This window comes from Microcebus murinus, chromosome 2 (assembly GCF_040939455.1).
Source record: "Microcebus murinus isolate Inina chromosome 2, M.murinus_Inina_mat1.0, whole genome shotgun sequence".
NCBI lineage: Eukaryota > Metazoa > Chordata > Mammalia > Primates > Cheirogaleidae > Microcebus > Microcebus murinus.
The window spans coordinates 3508275-3524356 of NC_134105.1; the positions used below are offsets into that span (position 1 = coordinate 3508275).

The 16082-nt window shown below is 39.8% G+C and overlaps 2 protein-coding genes and 2 long non-coding RNA genes across 40 annotated transcripts in view; 2 read left to right on the top strand and 2 right to left on the bottom strand.

The window, feature by feature from the left end:
- Positions 1-16082, top strand: part of CAMTA1 (calmodulin binding transcription activator 1) — an 857123-nt gene that overhangs the window by 828585 nt on the left and 12456 nt on the right. For 7 of the 36 annotated variants that reach the window (XM_075993489.1, XM_075993534.1, XM_020281955.2 and 4 more), the window contains 9 exons: positions 95-173; positions 377-692; positions 1077-1615; positions 6973-7160; positions 7663-7909; positions 9567-9638; positions 11200-11220; positions 12654-12847; positions 13641-13715. In XM_075993489.1, coding sequence (XP_075849604.1) covers positions 95-173; positions 377-692; positions 1077-1615; positions 6973-7160; positions 7663-7909; positions 9567-9638; positions 11200-11220; positions 12654-12847; positions 13641-13715 — 1731 coding nt within the window. The remainder of the gene's footprint in view (positions 1-94; positions 174-376; positions 693-1076; positions 1616-6972; positions 7161-7662; positions 7910-9566; positions 9639-11199; positions 11221-12653; positions 12848-13640; positions 13716-16082) is intronic. The other 29 variants (XM_075993574.1, XM_075993581.1, XM_075993572.1 and 26 more) reach the window with 6 other exon arrangements.
- The window catches only part of VAMP3 (vesicle associated membrane protein 3), a 312645-nt gene that overhangs the window by 273319 nt on the left and 23244 nt on the right, over positions 1-16082 (top strand). The window lies entirely within an intron of this gene.
- The window catches only part of LOC105886097 (uncharacterized), a 53822-nt gene that overhangs the window by 23909 nt on the left and 13831 nt on the right, over positions 1-16082 (bottom strand). For both annotated transcript variants that reach the window (XR_012912810.1, XR_001160953.3), the window contains exons 3-4: positions 7120-7246; positions 2500-2570 (exon numbers count right to left, since the gene is read on the bottom strand). This is a non-coding gene — a long non-coding RNA (uncharacterized LOC105886097). The remainder of the gene's footprint in view (positions 1-2499; positions 2571-7119; positions 7247-16082) is intronic.
- LOC142861578 (uncharacterized) lies at positions 11103-15806 on the bottom strand. The gene is made up of 2 exons (XR_012912811.1): positions 15437-15806; positions 11103-12181 (listed from the first exon to the last, which is right to left on the bottom strand). It is a non-coding gene; the product is annotated as an uncharacterized LOC142861578 (long non-coding RNA).

Here is a 16082-nt window from a genome sequence, read left to right on the forward strand (position 1 = left end):
TTTAGTTTTTATCTTTATGGGGTTTTATAATATTCTGATCTTTCCTTTTAACATTGATTACTAGTGTGGTAATTTCTGGTGCTATCTCTTACAGCACAAAGCATGCGGATAGCATCGATTTGGAACTGGAAGTCGACCCCTTGAATGTGGACCACTTCTCCTGTACTCCTCTGGTAAGGAATAGGTTCACGTAGTCCCCTAACCGGTTTTCTAGCCTGGCTTTGAGATTTATCAGAGATGCTGTATAATAGTAATGTTTTATGGCCCCACTGAGATTGCCAGCAAGGTCAAGGTCGTCAACTGGCAGCAGTGGCAAAAGTAAAATATGGTTTTAATTTCTGATTGAGAAAACTTGCTTTGTCATCTTGTCTTTCAGATGTGGGCCTGTGCCCTCGGGCACCTGGAAGCTGCTGTTGTGCTGTACAAGTGGGACCGCCGGGCCATCTCCATTCCCGACTCTCTAGGAAGACTGCCTTTGGGAATTGCCAGGTCAAGGGGTCATGTGAAATTAGCAGAATGTCTGGAGCACCTGCAGAGAGATGAGCAGGCTCAGCTGGGACAGAACCCCAGAATCCACTGTCCTCCAAGTGAGGAGCCTCCTACAGATAGTTGGATGGCGCAGTGGCACAGCGAAGCCATTAACTCTCCAGAAATACCCAAGGGAGTCACTGTCATTGCCAGTACCAATCCAGGTAAGAATTCAAAATTATTACATCTCAGAGCTTGACAGATCTCCCATTCGCTTTCATGCGGCTGCCCTCAGAAAAGTCCAAAAGATACTCAAATACATTTAAGATATATTTTTTAATGTTTCTGATTTTCCTTTAAGAATGCCTAGTGCCCCACCTCCCAAAAATATAGAAAGCAACAAAAGTTCTATGTTCATGCAAGAAATATAAATTTTTGAAGCATTATCTGAATGCAGTATATGCTACTGGGGAATAATTAAATATTAGGGACATGTCTTGAGTTCCGGCTTTGCACTTTATGTCTCTCAGGCATAGAGAAAGTATTAATTTTTTAGGATTCCTAATTTTATCACCTGTCCTGACTATCCTTTCTACTGTACTTTTCAGAGCTGAGAAGACCTCGGTCTGAACCCTCTAATTACTACAGCAGTGAGAGCCACAAAGATTATCCGGCTCCCAAAAAGCATAAATTGAACCCTGAGTACTTCCAGGCAAGGCAGGAGAAGCTGCTTTCCACTGCACTGAGTCTGGAACAGCCAAATATCAGGAAGCAAAGCCCTAGTTCTAAGCAGCCTGTCCCCGAGACAGTCAGCCCCAGTGAAGGAGTGAGGGACTACAGCCGGGAACTCTCCCCTCCCACTCCAGAGACTGCAGGATTCCAAGCCTCTGGATCTCAGCCTGTAGGAAAGTGGAATGCCAAAGATCTTTACATTGGTGTGTCTACAGTACAGGTGACTGGAAATCCGAAGGGGACCAGTGTAGGAAAGGATGCAGCACCTTCACAGGTGCGTCCACGGGAACCAATGAGTGTCCTGATGATGGCTAGCAGAGAGGTGGTGAACACAGAGATGGGGGCCTACCGTGATAGTGCAGAAAACGAAGAGTGCTCGCAACCCATGGATGACATCCAGGTGAGCCGTGGCGAGGTAAGCCCGCAGAGGCTGCCGGCGCGTCAGAGTTGCCTCTAACCCTGCGGTCCATTTCTGAAGGTCATGTCATTTTCTCCCCAGGGAAGCATTAGAAGTCTGGTTTTGTGCATAAGGTGTTGGAGTGTCTTTCTTCTTTGGGCCCACATTGTCACTCAGTGAGTCAGGCGCTGCGAATAGGGCCTTCCCCCTTTGCACCAGGTCCTCAGAACTTACCCACCACTCTACACGAAGTTGTCTGCTTCCTCTTGGCATTCATGTTGACTGACATCACTGTTTTAAGTACTAGTTAGAATAGAGTCAAGGCCCTAAAAACAGCTGGAACAGAAAGCGTGTGGATGATTTTGAATTTTCTATGTAACTTTGATCAGCATAACCATCAACTAGCCATTGAAAGGGCATATATGACATGAGGCTCTCATGAGATGCAGGGAAATATCCCTAAATCTGATAGTTGACTGCCCTTATAATAAATCTAGAAAATCCAAAATTGTTTTAGGGCACTCAACTTGTCATAGACTAAGAGAATACGTACTGAAGCAAACTCGACGTTAGGCTATTAAGCAAATACCATTAATTAAAATATATAGGCAAAGACCAAAAGAGCAACCTAAAAACTTATGTTTGACTTCCTCTCTTTCCAGCTCCCCATTGATATAACCCAAAACATATGTAAAAGGAAAAACTCCCACTAGAAATTCAGCAGGGCACCCACGCCTGTAGAAGTGATGTGATGAGAGGGTGGTGCGTGGAGGAGATTGGTATCCCGGCAGCATGCCTAGGGAGAGGTCTGACTTCTGAGCCACTCCTGCACATTGCACCCCACTGGACCCTTCCTGCCAGCCCGTGCTGTTTGGCACAGGATGGGAAGCGTGTGTGCTCACCGGTGTGCTCCCGTTCCTGGTGAAGGCCCCACTGCTGATCTACCAACCGCCGCAGTCATGGGCAGGCAGGCCTGCCAAGAAAAATCAAATGATATTTTAAGCAAGGGGCTGGTAAATTTCTTCTGTAAAAGGCCAAATAGTGAACATTTTTAGGCCTTGTGGGCCACATAGACTTTGTCATAACTATTTAATCTGAACGAATAGCACAAAAGCAGCTTTAGATAATACTAAATGAATGGGTGTTGCTGCATTCCAATAAAACTTTACGCAGTAGACAACTGTCTGGATTCCACCTGCCATAGTTTGCCAAACCCTGTTTTAGTTACTTCCTGATAGAACCCAAGTCAGATCTCAATACTGAGCAATCTAGAAGTGTCTTTACAAATATAAACATATAACAATAAATCTGACCATAATGAAAATCAGCAGCTCAAAAGAGGGCAACCCAGTTGAACATCTAGAACAGCGCTGTGCCCTGGACCTTTCTGCAGTGATGTGAATGTGCTATGTCTGCTCTGGCCACTGTGGAAGCCACCAGCCACATGTGGCATTATTGAGTGCTTGAAATGTGGCTAGTGCAGCTCAGAAACTGAGTTTCTAACTTTATTTAATTAAATTTAAATAGCCATTGGATAGCACAGCCTCATAGCAATTGGGCTTCACTGAAATAGAGTTGGTACTAGAAAATAATCTTTAAAAAAATCTACTTTATATTTTCACTGAGCCTTAAAACAACAATATTTTGCTAAATTAAGAACATATCTATGAAAAAAAGCATCAGTCTAAAGAATTATTTTAGCCAAATGAAAAAACAGCAATTAAAAATAATGAAATAATTTAAGAAATGGTAAGACGGAGTTATTAGAGAAGTGAACAATCTAATCATTAAAACTGATATCTGCATAATCATTGATAGTGTGGTTGTATGTAAAAGGCAATTTTAGGAAGGGATTTTTTTTAAAGAGAAGAGGAATAATGTTTAACAATAACCTGGTACTAAAATTCTAAACTATTTTAACAAAACCAGGGAGCTAGTGAAATGAAAACAGTAAAAGTATATTAAAGCAGCTCTCATTCAGAGAAGATAATAGATTCTGTTCCACTCATGAAGTGGATAGATAAGTACTGTGTAGGCTGCAGTATGCTAGTTAGAAATGTTAAATTAGTATATAAGCTAGAGTGAAAACAGAATTTCTAAGTCATTGAAAGAAGAGAAAGAAAATTTGGCCCATTTAGAAAAAGTTCTAAGATGACAAAGGAAAAAGCAACAACAAAAATAATAAACAGAGAACATAATATTGTAGGAATATTTTCAAATGTGTCTCATTCATGCATTAGTAATAATTCCATTAAAAATCAGATTCTTAAATTCAGTAAAAAAGAAAGCAAAGTATAGGATATGCTGCTTGTAAGAGACACAACTAAAATGAATCATAAAGAATGGAAAACAGGCCGGGCGCTGTGGCTCACGCCTGTAATCCTAGCTCTTGGGAGGCCGAGGCGGGCGGATTGCTCAAGGTCAGGAGTTCAAAACCAGCCTGAGCAAGAGCGAGACCCCGTCTCTACTATAAATAGAAAGAAATTAATTGGCCAACTGATATGTATATATAAAATTAGCCGGGCATGGTGGCGCATGCCTGTAGTCCCAGCTACCCGGGAGGCTGAGGCAGGAGGATCACTCGAGCCCAGGAGTGTGAGGTTGCTGTGAGCTAGGCTGACGCCAGGGCACTCACTCTAGCCTGGGCAACAAAGCGAGACTCTGTCTCAAAAAAAAAAAAAAAAAAAAAAAAGAATGGAAAACAAAGTGATGAGTAAAACTAGAAGAGACAAATGAATATAAAAAGAAAAAAGATAGGCACATTATATCTAATTTATCAAGAAGATATGACAGTTACAAACTGGTGTGTACCTAGCAACATCACCTCTAAATATTAAAGCAAAAACTAGTAAATACAAAGAAATGTGGAGCCATAATCATGGTGTGACACAAACACACCTGTCTCAGAATTTGTCAGATCAAGTAGGTGTGAAAAGGATATTAAAAATATGAATAGTACAGTTAGAAAGCTTGATTTAATATGTATTTAATATATATGATATATTTAACATGTGATATTCTTATATGTACTTATATAGATACATGTAATTAATACACACAGCAACACATAATTATTCTTTTCAGATACCTAAGACAAATTTATGAAAATTGCTCATAAACTAGGACACAAAGAGAATTTCAATAAAAACTCAAAGCTACACATTTAAAGGCTATCTTTTCTGACCACAATCCAAAAAATTCAAAAGTGAATGACATGATTCTTTAGGTCCAAGTGCTGAGAATGTTACTTGCTTTAAAGTCATTTAAATTTCATTGCCTTTTGCAACCATCACAATAAAAAAATGAGCTTCTTGGTATTCCACAGTGTTGTACTTATTAGATTGTTCTTACATTGATATGTGTTTATAAGATAAAGATTTGGGGGAATGACTATGGAATGATAACCCTCAGGCTTGAGAAATTCCACTTTGCTTTTAATAAAATATTTGAGTACCTTCATGGAAAAAGAATAAAGGCAGGATTTCCTGTGGTTTGAGTCACAAATCAAGAGAGCCAGTATAGAAGGAAAAGAAAAACTGCAATATTTTACCCTCACATTTTTTTCTTTTTATTCCTATTATAAAAAAAAAATTATTCTTCAATGAAGATTTAGAAGGTTATCCAAGATAAGCAAAGTTAACAGCTTTGCTGAGGTAAAATTTACATACTATAAAGTTCAGCAATTTTAAGTGCTCTGTGAGATGAGTTTTGGTAAATTTATACACTGTGTAGTTATTGCCACAGTCCCTTTTAGAACACTTCCACCACCCAGGAGTCCCTTGTGCTTGTTTGTGGTCCATCTCCACTCCTTCCCCAGCTCTAGGCAAGCATGGGTCTGATTTCTATCCCCACAAGCCAGAGTTTTGCTTTTTCTAGAAATTTCATATAAGTGGAATCATACAATACATGGTCTTCTGTGTCTGGCTTCTTTCACTTAGTGTAATGTTTTTGAGGTTCATTCATGTTGCGTTTGGTCAGCTTTGTGTAGCTCCTTTCAGAACATTTTTGATTCACTGAAAGACCTAAACTGCTGTATTTCAATTACCATTTTTTAAGAGATATGCAAGGAAATTTTTTTGAAATGAGGTCATATCTCTGATTCTGATTAAAAATATCTTAATTCAGGGGCAGGTGCGGTGGCTCACGCCTGTAATCCTAGCACTGTGGGAGGCCGAGGCAGGCGGATGGCTCGAGGTCAGGAGTTCGAAACCAGCCTGAGCAAGAGTGAGACCCGGTCTCTACTATAAATAGAAAGAAATTAATTGGCCAACTAATATATATAGAAAAAATTAGCTGGGCATGGTGGCGTATGTCTGTAGTCCCAGCTACTCGGGAGGCTGAGGCAGCAGGATCACCTGAGCCCAGGAGTTTGAGGTTGCTGTGAGCTAGGCTGATGCCACGGCACTCACTCTAGCCTGGGCAACAAAGTGAGACTCCGTCTCAAAAAAATAAAAAAAAATCTTAATTCAGACCAGTTTTAAGGATTTTTAATTGTATCTGTTAGGAATATTTGTATCTGTTAGGAATGTATTTTCGGTGCAAGTACCAGCAACCTAACCACACTGGGTTAATGCAGAATGATTTATTTTTTTCACATGACAAGAAGTTCATAGGCTCATTTGCTCAGTGATGCCATCAGGGACTGAGGGTTTCTTTTCTAGTTTTCTGTTCTTTTTGGCTTTCCTCTTGTGCGTGTTGCTTTACATGTGGCTGCTCAAGCTTGTCTGTAGTCAAGGCAGGAAGAAGAGAGGAAAGGGCGTGCCAGGTGCATTGATACCTTTTCCTCAGAAAAGCAGAAGCTTGGCCCAAAACCCTCCAGGCAGACTTCTGCATAGTCTTATTGTCTGGAAGTGGGTCACTTACCTTCCCTCGAGCGTACAGAAGGTAGGAAATCAAGAAAAGGATTGTCACCATTGGCTTAGATCAGGCATGATCTGTCCCCTGGGGCTTGTCTCATTGCTGCCCTACAAGACAAATTTTCTAGGCAAGGCAAAAGGGGGCAGGTGAGTACTGGTTAGGCAACTCATAATGTCACCACATTTTGTTACAACTTACTCTAGAACTGCCCAGCCGTGGTATCATGAATTGGTTGGTCCTAACTGGGAGTAGAGAGTAGCCACAAGCCAGAATTCTCTAAGGCTTGACTAAAAGTTTTTGGCCAAACCATGATTTGGAGATAATAAGGTGTCAGGATCTCAGCATATTTGGGTGAATTGTGTTACAACCTTCAGATGACACTCGAGTGCATTGGACTGTGGTGTAAGCCTGCCCCCACGCTCTGTGTGTTTCCTTCCAGTGTGGGGGAGGAGAGGAAGACCTAGACAACTTCTGTGTTTCCTTTCTAACCTGAGTGTTCTGTGAACTTCTGATTCCAGGTGAACATGATGACCTTGGCAGAGCACATTATTGAAGCCACCCCTGAACGAATCAAGCAGGAGAATTTTGTGCCCATGGAGGCCTCAGGATTGGAAAGGACAGGGCCTGCCACCATTAGCAGTACAATGAGCTGGCTGGCCAGTTACCTTGCTGATGCGGATCGTCTGCCAAATGCTGCCCAGATCAGGTCAGTAAAACTCCGGGGGTCACGACAAGGCAAATTCCTGGATGTAGTTGGAGGCAGGGGGGTGCTCTGATTGTATTTGATGAATGCTACCAAGGAAGGAAGAAAGCACTGCGATGAGTCCCATTCTGCGTACAAGGCCCAGCTCGTGTCCTTACCTCTCATGTTATTTTTTTCCCCCAATATCAGAGCTTGTAAGATAAGCCTGTATCATCATGTTTTCCCCCCAATTCTATTGAAGTCTCACAAGAGCTGGTTAGCGTACTTAGTGCGTTTAGTATTTAGCACAGTACTAAACTCATAATAGACACTGAATATGAATTTATTTAATTGGAGGACAATTAAAGTACTGAGTATGTTTAGCAGCTTACCTAACTGAATGAAGGCGTATTCTTAATCACCTACAGCAGCCCTGGTAGATACCATCTCGTCTCATTAATTAATATAATGGATTGTGCAAATCAATCATTCATCTCTCTCTCTCCCTTTTCTCCTGTTGTTTCAGAAGTGCATATAATGAGCCTCTCACCCCTTCTTCTAATACCAGCCTGAGCCCTGTAGGCTCTCCTGTCAGTGAAATAGCTTTCGAGAAACCTAACCTGCCCTCAGCAGCGGACTGGTCAGAATTCCTGAGCGCATCTACCAGTGAGAAGGTTGAGAATGAGTTTGCTCAGCTGACTCTGTCTGACCATGAGCAGAGGGAGCTCTACGAAGCTGCCAGGCTTGTCCAGACAGCTTTCCGGAAATACAAGGTACCATAGAACCGAATCTTGGTGTGACAATCTTAAGATCCGGGGGCACAGATGAAAGAGTCGTTCAAACTAAAACATACACTATTTCTTTTTTTCCTCTGAATTTACAGAATTTTTTGGATAGTCTCCAATTTATTAACATTCAGTATATAAGACATCTGTGTGAATATTTGCTTTGTGAAAAATTTTTTATTGTAAAATATTCATAACATAAAATGTGCCATTTTAGCCATTTTTAAGCATATAATTCAGGGGCATTAAGTACATTCACAATGTGCAACTATCACTGCTATCCATTTCCAGAACTTTTTCGTTATCCCAGATCATTTTTTAAACAGTTAAAAATGAAATTAGAACCAAATGTTTGCAGAGTTCATAAAGCAACTCCATAGAACAATTTAAAAAGTATGGTCTCTCCAGTTATCTGAAGCACAGAGAATCAACTGGCTGGGACAAGTGCGTCTGTGGGTGGTTAGGGCAGGAATGAGGCTCTCCTGGCACGGAAAAGTGCTGATTCTTCTACCTTGCTGTCCTGAGTAGCAGCATCTTTTTATGATTCTAGTCTCTTTAAAGACAATTTCATGAGTTTATAGAGTTTTTTTTTTTTTTTTTTTTTAGACAGAGTTTCGCTTTGTTGTCCAGGCTAGAGTGAGTGCCGTGGCGTCAGCCTAGCTCACAGCAACCTCAAACTCCTGGGCTCAAGTGATCCTCCTGCCTCAGCCTCCCGAGTAGCTGGGACTACAGGCATGCGCCACCATGCCTGGCTAATTTTTTATATATATATCAGTTGGCCAATTAATTTCTTTCTATTTATAGTAGAGACGGGGTCTCACTCTTGCTCAGGCTGGTTTTGAATTCCTGACCTTGAGCAATCCGCCCGCCTCGGCCTCCCAAGAGCTAGGATTACAGGCGTGAGCCACAGCGCCCGGCCTGAGTTTTTTTTTTAATTATTATGTTACATTAAATTATTAATAGTTTTCAGAAGCTTTAGTAAATTAAACTATTGGTAGTGTGATGGCACCATCTCAACTTATTGTAGGTAATGATATTGGATGTCTATTATTTAGTTAATATAAAGCAAGTCAACACCTCAACTACAAGGAATTTATGACCTAGAGTAGGGATTTCCACCTGGAGGCCTGGGGACTGACTATGGGCAGCCCCTGAACTGCTGAAATTACACATGGTAAAGCTTTCACACGTAGGTTTTTCGTGGGGAGAGGATCCATAGCCTTCTGGAAATTCTCAGAGAAGCCTTTGACCTCCCTACCCCCCAAAGAGGTGTTAAAAGCCATTAATCATTGATATAAAAGTAAAATGCTTGGTGGTATCTTAAGAAAGACAGTTGAAATCTGGCAAGACAAATAGTACAATACCTAATTTTTAAAATAATTTTAAAGTGGATATTTCTTAGGCCTCCTAACATTCAAATATCATGGTTTATTTAGAAATAAGAATAGTTGGAGATTTATTCTAGAAATTCATTTTTTCCTAATTTATATTTTAGTTAATTATCTATGTATTTTGGTAACCTTAGAGTCTCAGTTCTGAGAAAGTTGCATTAAATGAGTAGTAATTCCATTTAAGTTTTAAGAAAGCTGACACTTCTTATATTAAATCATTACTGATTTTTTCTTTCCTTCACTTTACTCTTAAGGGACGACCCTTGCGGGAACAGCAAGAAGTAGCTGCTGCTGTCATTCAGCGTTGTTACAGAAAATATAAACAGGTAAACCACAGTTCTGTTGTGCCACAGAAGGAAACTGTGCTTCGCCCAAGCCACACCAGGCCACTGAGGATTCCGATGTGCAGTTTGGCTGCAGAGCAGTACATTCAGGAGCTCGTCACAAAGAATTCAAATTGCCTTGATTAAAAACCAGAGGAAGCTATTCAAGAGGCTGAGGCAGTAAGATTGCTTGAGCCCAGGAGTTCCAGTCCAGCCTGGGCAGCATAATTGAGACTCTGTCTCTAAAAAAAACCAAAAAGCAAAACATAAAACAAAAAAAAGGAACACAAAACCATCTGTTGTTAAACTTGTGCCATGAAGGAATCTTTGTTCAAATTTTTGTATTATCACCTTTTAGTATTATCACCTACTTGAGAAACAGGTCTGATACACAGAAATTGGAAAAAGAAAATACTACCCATTACCTTTGACATTGAATTATATAAGTTGTGTAATCACTGGCCATTTACCTTTCAGCTTCTTCTTATCTGTTTTAAAATGAGGAATTGTAAAACTCTTTGACAATCTTAAGCTCAGGATATCTTAAAGTACTTTTTCATTCCTTCATTAAGAGGTGGAAGAAGAATGTCTAAGTACTCTTTCACGTGGTATTATTGTTTCCGAAACAACTCACAGTGTTAAAAAAACTACAGTCAGGTGGAAAACGGACCTGCTGTTATTTAGCACCTTGCACGTACTAGATCTTTCAGGCATACCATCTCATTACGCCTTACAAGTATTTGAAGTAAACGGTTTTATTTCCATTTCACAGATGAAGAAGCTGAGGCTCAGAGAAATTAAGTAAATATTAAGTCTGTCTAATCATCACAGTGGTTTTAAAATATTTAAAATTGCCTACTTGAGTTTTGACTGGTTTGTATGATAACATTTCAGTCCTGTCAGCAGATTCTTCAGCTTTTTATTAGGTTGTGCTTTAGGCAGTTTCAAATTTTTATTTCCAGAATAATAAATGCTAAGATGTATAACAGTTACATAGATTTTTGGGATTATGTTCTCTAGTCATGATCTAGGGCTTGCTTCGATTTCTGATATGGGTTGCCATTTTCTCAAGCTTCTCTAGGATTAAGCCCTATTATTGGTGGGGATGGGGGGAAGAGACGTCTTTAGTTTATAGCCAGTTGAGTTCACGATCCCAGAAAATGAAGGTTTATTGTGCAAACGCTGACACCGCAGTACCTGTAGCTCTGCAGCAGGGACCTGTACTGGCTTCCGTTGGGAGAGCAGGCTTCGTATGAGCACAGTGATACAGAATCCAGGTTCCAAGTCTGTGGTTATAACAGGTATTTATTCCAAAATATGAGTTTGTTTTTTTAAAAAAAAAAATCCCCTCCCAAAGATATGTTATCTACAGCTAGGAAGATGGAAGGCATTATTTTTGGAATTATTGACAATTATAAAGCAAATACCTTGGAAAACGGAAGGTATTAATATAGCCAGGTTGCTTTCTTTTTTTATTTTTTGGTTGGGAGTTTTATTGATTCTGGTTTTTTCATTATATTCAGCAATCTAACAATAATCTTGTATTTTCTGTTTCTCCCCCAAGCTGACATGGATAGCCTTGAAGGTAATGATACACCCAAGTCCTCTCACAAACCATTCCACCAGAGTCACAAACTTCACACCCATCACCAACCACAGGGAGGGGCCATTCAGATGGCACGGTCATGAAATAAACATGCTCCCCTTGCCAGGCCACCTAACCACAGTGCATCCATCCTCTGGGGACCACGTGGTTATGCAGTTGGAGTGGGTTTTGACATTAATAGTAATCGGACATTTTCTTGGCTAGTGTCAATCCACCCAAGCCAATTTCTGTGAGCCCAGTGGCCGCCAAGTAAATATCCCTTTTTCATGATGTGCTTCACTGTGGCCTGATGGGTCTGAATGTGCAGTGCGTACAGGTCTAGATGATGAAAACCACAGAAGCGCTGTAGGATACAGTGTTCTTGTTCTCTTGAGAGACTTTCAGACCAGTGAGAATAGAAAGCAGGTCAGATAAGACTAGAGAAGGTTCTTGCAGAACAGTCCTATTTCTTGGACATTGTGAGAAGTCAGTTTCCTTCCCTCATTCCACCTCATACATCCAGAGATAGAGTTAGGCATATACAGGGATTTTCTGAGGAATATTTTTCCTTGCAATGGTAAGTTGCCTTCTTGCAAGCAAAGGGCCTCATTGTGACTTCTTGTCCCAAGAGTCATATTCTACTTCATCAGAAATTTGGACATAGCATTTTTAAGCCATGGAGAGGGCTGTATTTTTAGTGCCGAGAAACTGATGTGGAAGAGAATCTATTCTCCTGTGACTTCATTCCTTACTTGTATAGCTCTGCAGCAGGCTGGGTAGGGGCTGCTGGCACTGGGTCCTGAGCAGTCCCCAACTCTGTGGCAACCTTCCAGTTTCATTGCTTCACCGCTGCGTGGGTCTTATGAGTGTTAATCTTTTACAGGTTAAAGTGGCTTAAAGGTGTCAGCGTTTCATGATAAGCCTTGTATTTGGGACCTTGCAACTCAGTCAGAAACTTTTCCTGTGGAGTGACAGTTAGAAATTAGGTGCTGACTGTTTAGTAATTTTGTTTACGATGCGAATTGGGAACCATAAAAAAGATTTAAAATGTTTTAAAATTGGATAATAAATATTAATCTTAAACACTTAGAATTACTTCCTAAGTGTTTTTAGACTCAAATGTCTAAGTTTATTGCTATTAATTTTTTTTTCATGAAGGGTAAAATATTATTTGTTATTTTGTTATTTTGGGGGAAAAGCACATATAAAGCAATGTATTATCTGAAGGCAACCCTTAAAGTAGTATTTTACATTTTGGAAAGGTAAGTGTAAAGATTCCTAGTTTGACTCTTTTGTGATTAAACCCAGAACAGAGAATGTAATACAAAAGGGGGAAGCGGTCTCTCTTCTTCCCTTCCCCTGTAAACTCAAAGGACACATGAACGTGTTGGCTCCTGTTGTTACTGTGTTGCTTATTCTTGTTTCCCCTGCAGTATGCACTTTATAAAAAGATGACACAGGCTGCCATCCTTATCCAGAGCAAATTCCGAAGTTATTATGAACAAAAAAAATTTCAGCAGAGCCGACGGGCTGCTGTGCTGATCCAGAAGTATTATCGGAGTTATAAGAAATGTGGCAAAAGACGGCAGGCTCGCCGAACAGCTGTAATTGTACAACAGAAACTCAGGTGGGTTCAGAAGATTCGTGGAGCTAAAACTACTTAAGGAAGAGAACTCTGACTCAGTTGAAAGAATTGCTGGATGCTGATGTTAGGGTCTGTGTAGATGCTAATGCGTTTGCAGTTACTTTTTTTCCAGAACTTTCTAGGTGTGATGACTTTATAGTCATGCCTGTGTTATGAGTCTAATTTCGACTATTTAGCTCCTTCAGCTTAAAATTAAAATTTGGAAATTACTGGAATGACCAAAGTTTCTACTCAAAAAGGTGTCACTCTATTATAGTAGTTAACATGGTAGAGTTACTACATGTGAGACCTTGGGAGAGTAATTAGGGTCAAGCTATTCCATTTTAGAGAGTGTAATGAAAACATTTAGCAAAAGTAAAATACATCAGTGACAAAATTTAGAAGATAATAATCCAAGGAAAGCATCAAACTCAGGTGAATCATATTCTGGACCAAGGATGCCTGTCGAATGCCAGAGTGACTTTTTCCACATAATGAGCTTATGAAGAGTTGTGAGAGAATATTAACGGGATATCTTATTTCCAATCTTTACACTGTCTCCCCTAAAGCTAGTGGAAAGTGCTTACGTTACATACGCCCCATGCTTTCTCTCAGCAATGTTCAGACTCAATACTATAAATCTTTTACCTTTTAAAAGCAACATAGTCTTATGCCTTTGGACTTGCTACAGGAACTGCTTAATTGGAAGTCACTGTCAGCACTGTCCAGCTTTCAACTTCTGCACAGTTGGCTTTACAGTACCCTTCTTGTGACAAGACTATTCTGGCTTTTTCAGGAGCAGTTTGCTAACCAAAAAGCAGGACCAAGCTGCTCGAAAAATAATGAGGTTTCTACGCCGCTGTCGCCACAGGTACATTAATCCTCATCTATACATTTTACTTCAAGAGTAATGAAACAACCTTAGCACTCAACTAATTCTTGTGTAAAGCTAATCCCCCCAGAAAATAAGACAAATGTCCTCAATTACATAAGATAATAGAGCTCATTAACTAGGGACTAAATTGCGACCATTTGAACTCTGGTGACCGTTTCAGATTAGGCTGTATATGTTGAACAATGGAGATTCATGCCAGTGTTTTTCTGTTTTAATTTGGGTGTGAACACAACTTAGTTGGACTAGCTTTTAATTCTAAATTTCCCTTTCACATTTATTGATATGCCACATTGCAAAATGTTCTTCACTCTAATCACTTACTATGCTAACATGTATCCAAACAGAAAATAAACAGAATTTCTATTCTCAAAGAAAGGAAAATACACCATTAATTCCATCCAAGTTTGCTGATGTAGAATTTCCACTAAATAGCTGGTGCCCTCTGCTGGGTATGCAATAGCTAACATGCTCTATTAAATTACCAACTAAACCTAGTCTGTGAGGAGGAACAGGAGAAATTACTGGAATGAACCTGTGCAGGAAAAGGAAGATCTGAGATCACAGGTGCATTTTCAGTTAAAAGGACATGGGGTCCTGTGACCCTAGCAATTCTCTGGACAGAGCATCTTCTCAGGGAACTAAGCTAGAGGAATTTCTCTTTGTTTCCTAAATTCAAGCTTTGTTTATGAAGACTAGATTCTTAGATTTCGGGGGGCTGATGAAAAGTGTTTTGTTTTCTTTATTTAGGTTAATATTCCAATCTGACATCTGTAACAGTTGCTTCTGAGCTGTGTTTAGATGACCTTTCATGTGGTTTTGTTGTTTCTCTGTGTATCAGGAGCTGTGCAGTTTATAGTACCAAACTTTGAAAGTCTCTTTAATGTCTTTATTTCCCTCCTCCTGTTTAATTGTACCAAAGGGCCTAGTATTCATCTTTAATTTTATTCTTTGGGGGTTTCACTTTAGTTTTTTTTACTCCTACAACCATCTGATTGTTAGCTTTGAAAATATTTTGCCTTTGAGACTTAATAGGGTTGAACTGGTTACTTGGACTTTTACTTTAATTTATAAAAGAATTCATTCCTATGCCCATAGCAGGAAACATGCACAGCTACTACATTAACAATAATAAAAATGTTTAAAAGAGCATTCGCTAGGATGGAGGGTTTTCTCCAGCTGGAATGCTGTGCTAGGAGCTAACGTGCCCTTACCACGTAAGCCTCAGCAACGTGGGCTCGCTGCCCTGCACCCACGCGGAGTTTTCCCGTGAGAGCTAACAAACGAGACACCAATATCAGAACTGAAATAGGAAGTGCATCAAAATAATGGGTATGGCTATAACATAATGAAAGTAATTCTGTAAGCCTTACCAACCAAGCTCATTCTGTTTTCTTTATTACTCAGCATACCTTTTCCTTAGCATCAGGGCACTTAGGAACAAATTAGAGCAGCTGATTTCCTGAATTTGGTGAAAATACGAAGGACTCACCTAGGCCCTTTTCGTTACATTCTCACATCTGTCCACAGTCCCTTCTTCCCTTTTCCTCTTCTACCTGCAAAATGAAAAACCCAGGAAGACCCTGTCTAGCCCTGGTAGCAATAGACTTGAGCCACTTAGAGCCGAATCACACGGGCACCTCTGCTTTCATGGCCCCGTGGTTAGTACTTTCTAGACAGATTTTATTCAAGAAAATTACCTTAACAGTGCTCTTCTTTGGGTCATTTCAAACACAGCAGGATGTCCACGAGTTCAATTGTGCTATACTTTTTCCCTCATTTCTTCTAGTCTTATCCTTAAACTTTGAATAAATGTACAGGTGATGCAACCTTGGTGATTATGAGCAAAACTATTACACATAAGAGTCCTACATTCATTTCCCTTTTATTTTTGCCAAAGCTGTGCCCTGTGTTTACATTGGGTGAGTTGAGAGAATAAGGTATAAATCAAACATAAATTAATTAAAGGCTGCCTCCCAAAGTAAGCTAAACAAAGGAATCCTTTCATTCTTGTTTTTAGAGTTCTCTTTTTGTAAACTGGTAAAGAAAAATTTCATGAAGAATTTTACATTTGTTAGGTTTACATTTTAAATAATAATAACCTCATAAGAAGGCTAACAAAGGTTCATTATGAAGGATATATCAGATTATGGGCTCTAAATATCTGTGCATTCTTTGGAATGAAATAAAGACCTTTATTGGCCCTTTCTTGGCCATGTATATTAATATTTCTGATATTAGGAAAGTATCTGGGCAAATTTTAATGACCTTGGTATATTGACTGTATAGGGTCAGTATTCACTTTCCATTCCTATACACTCAATTAATACATTCAATTAGGAACTT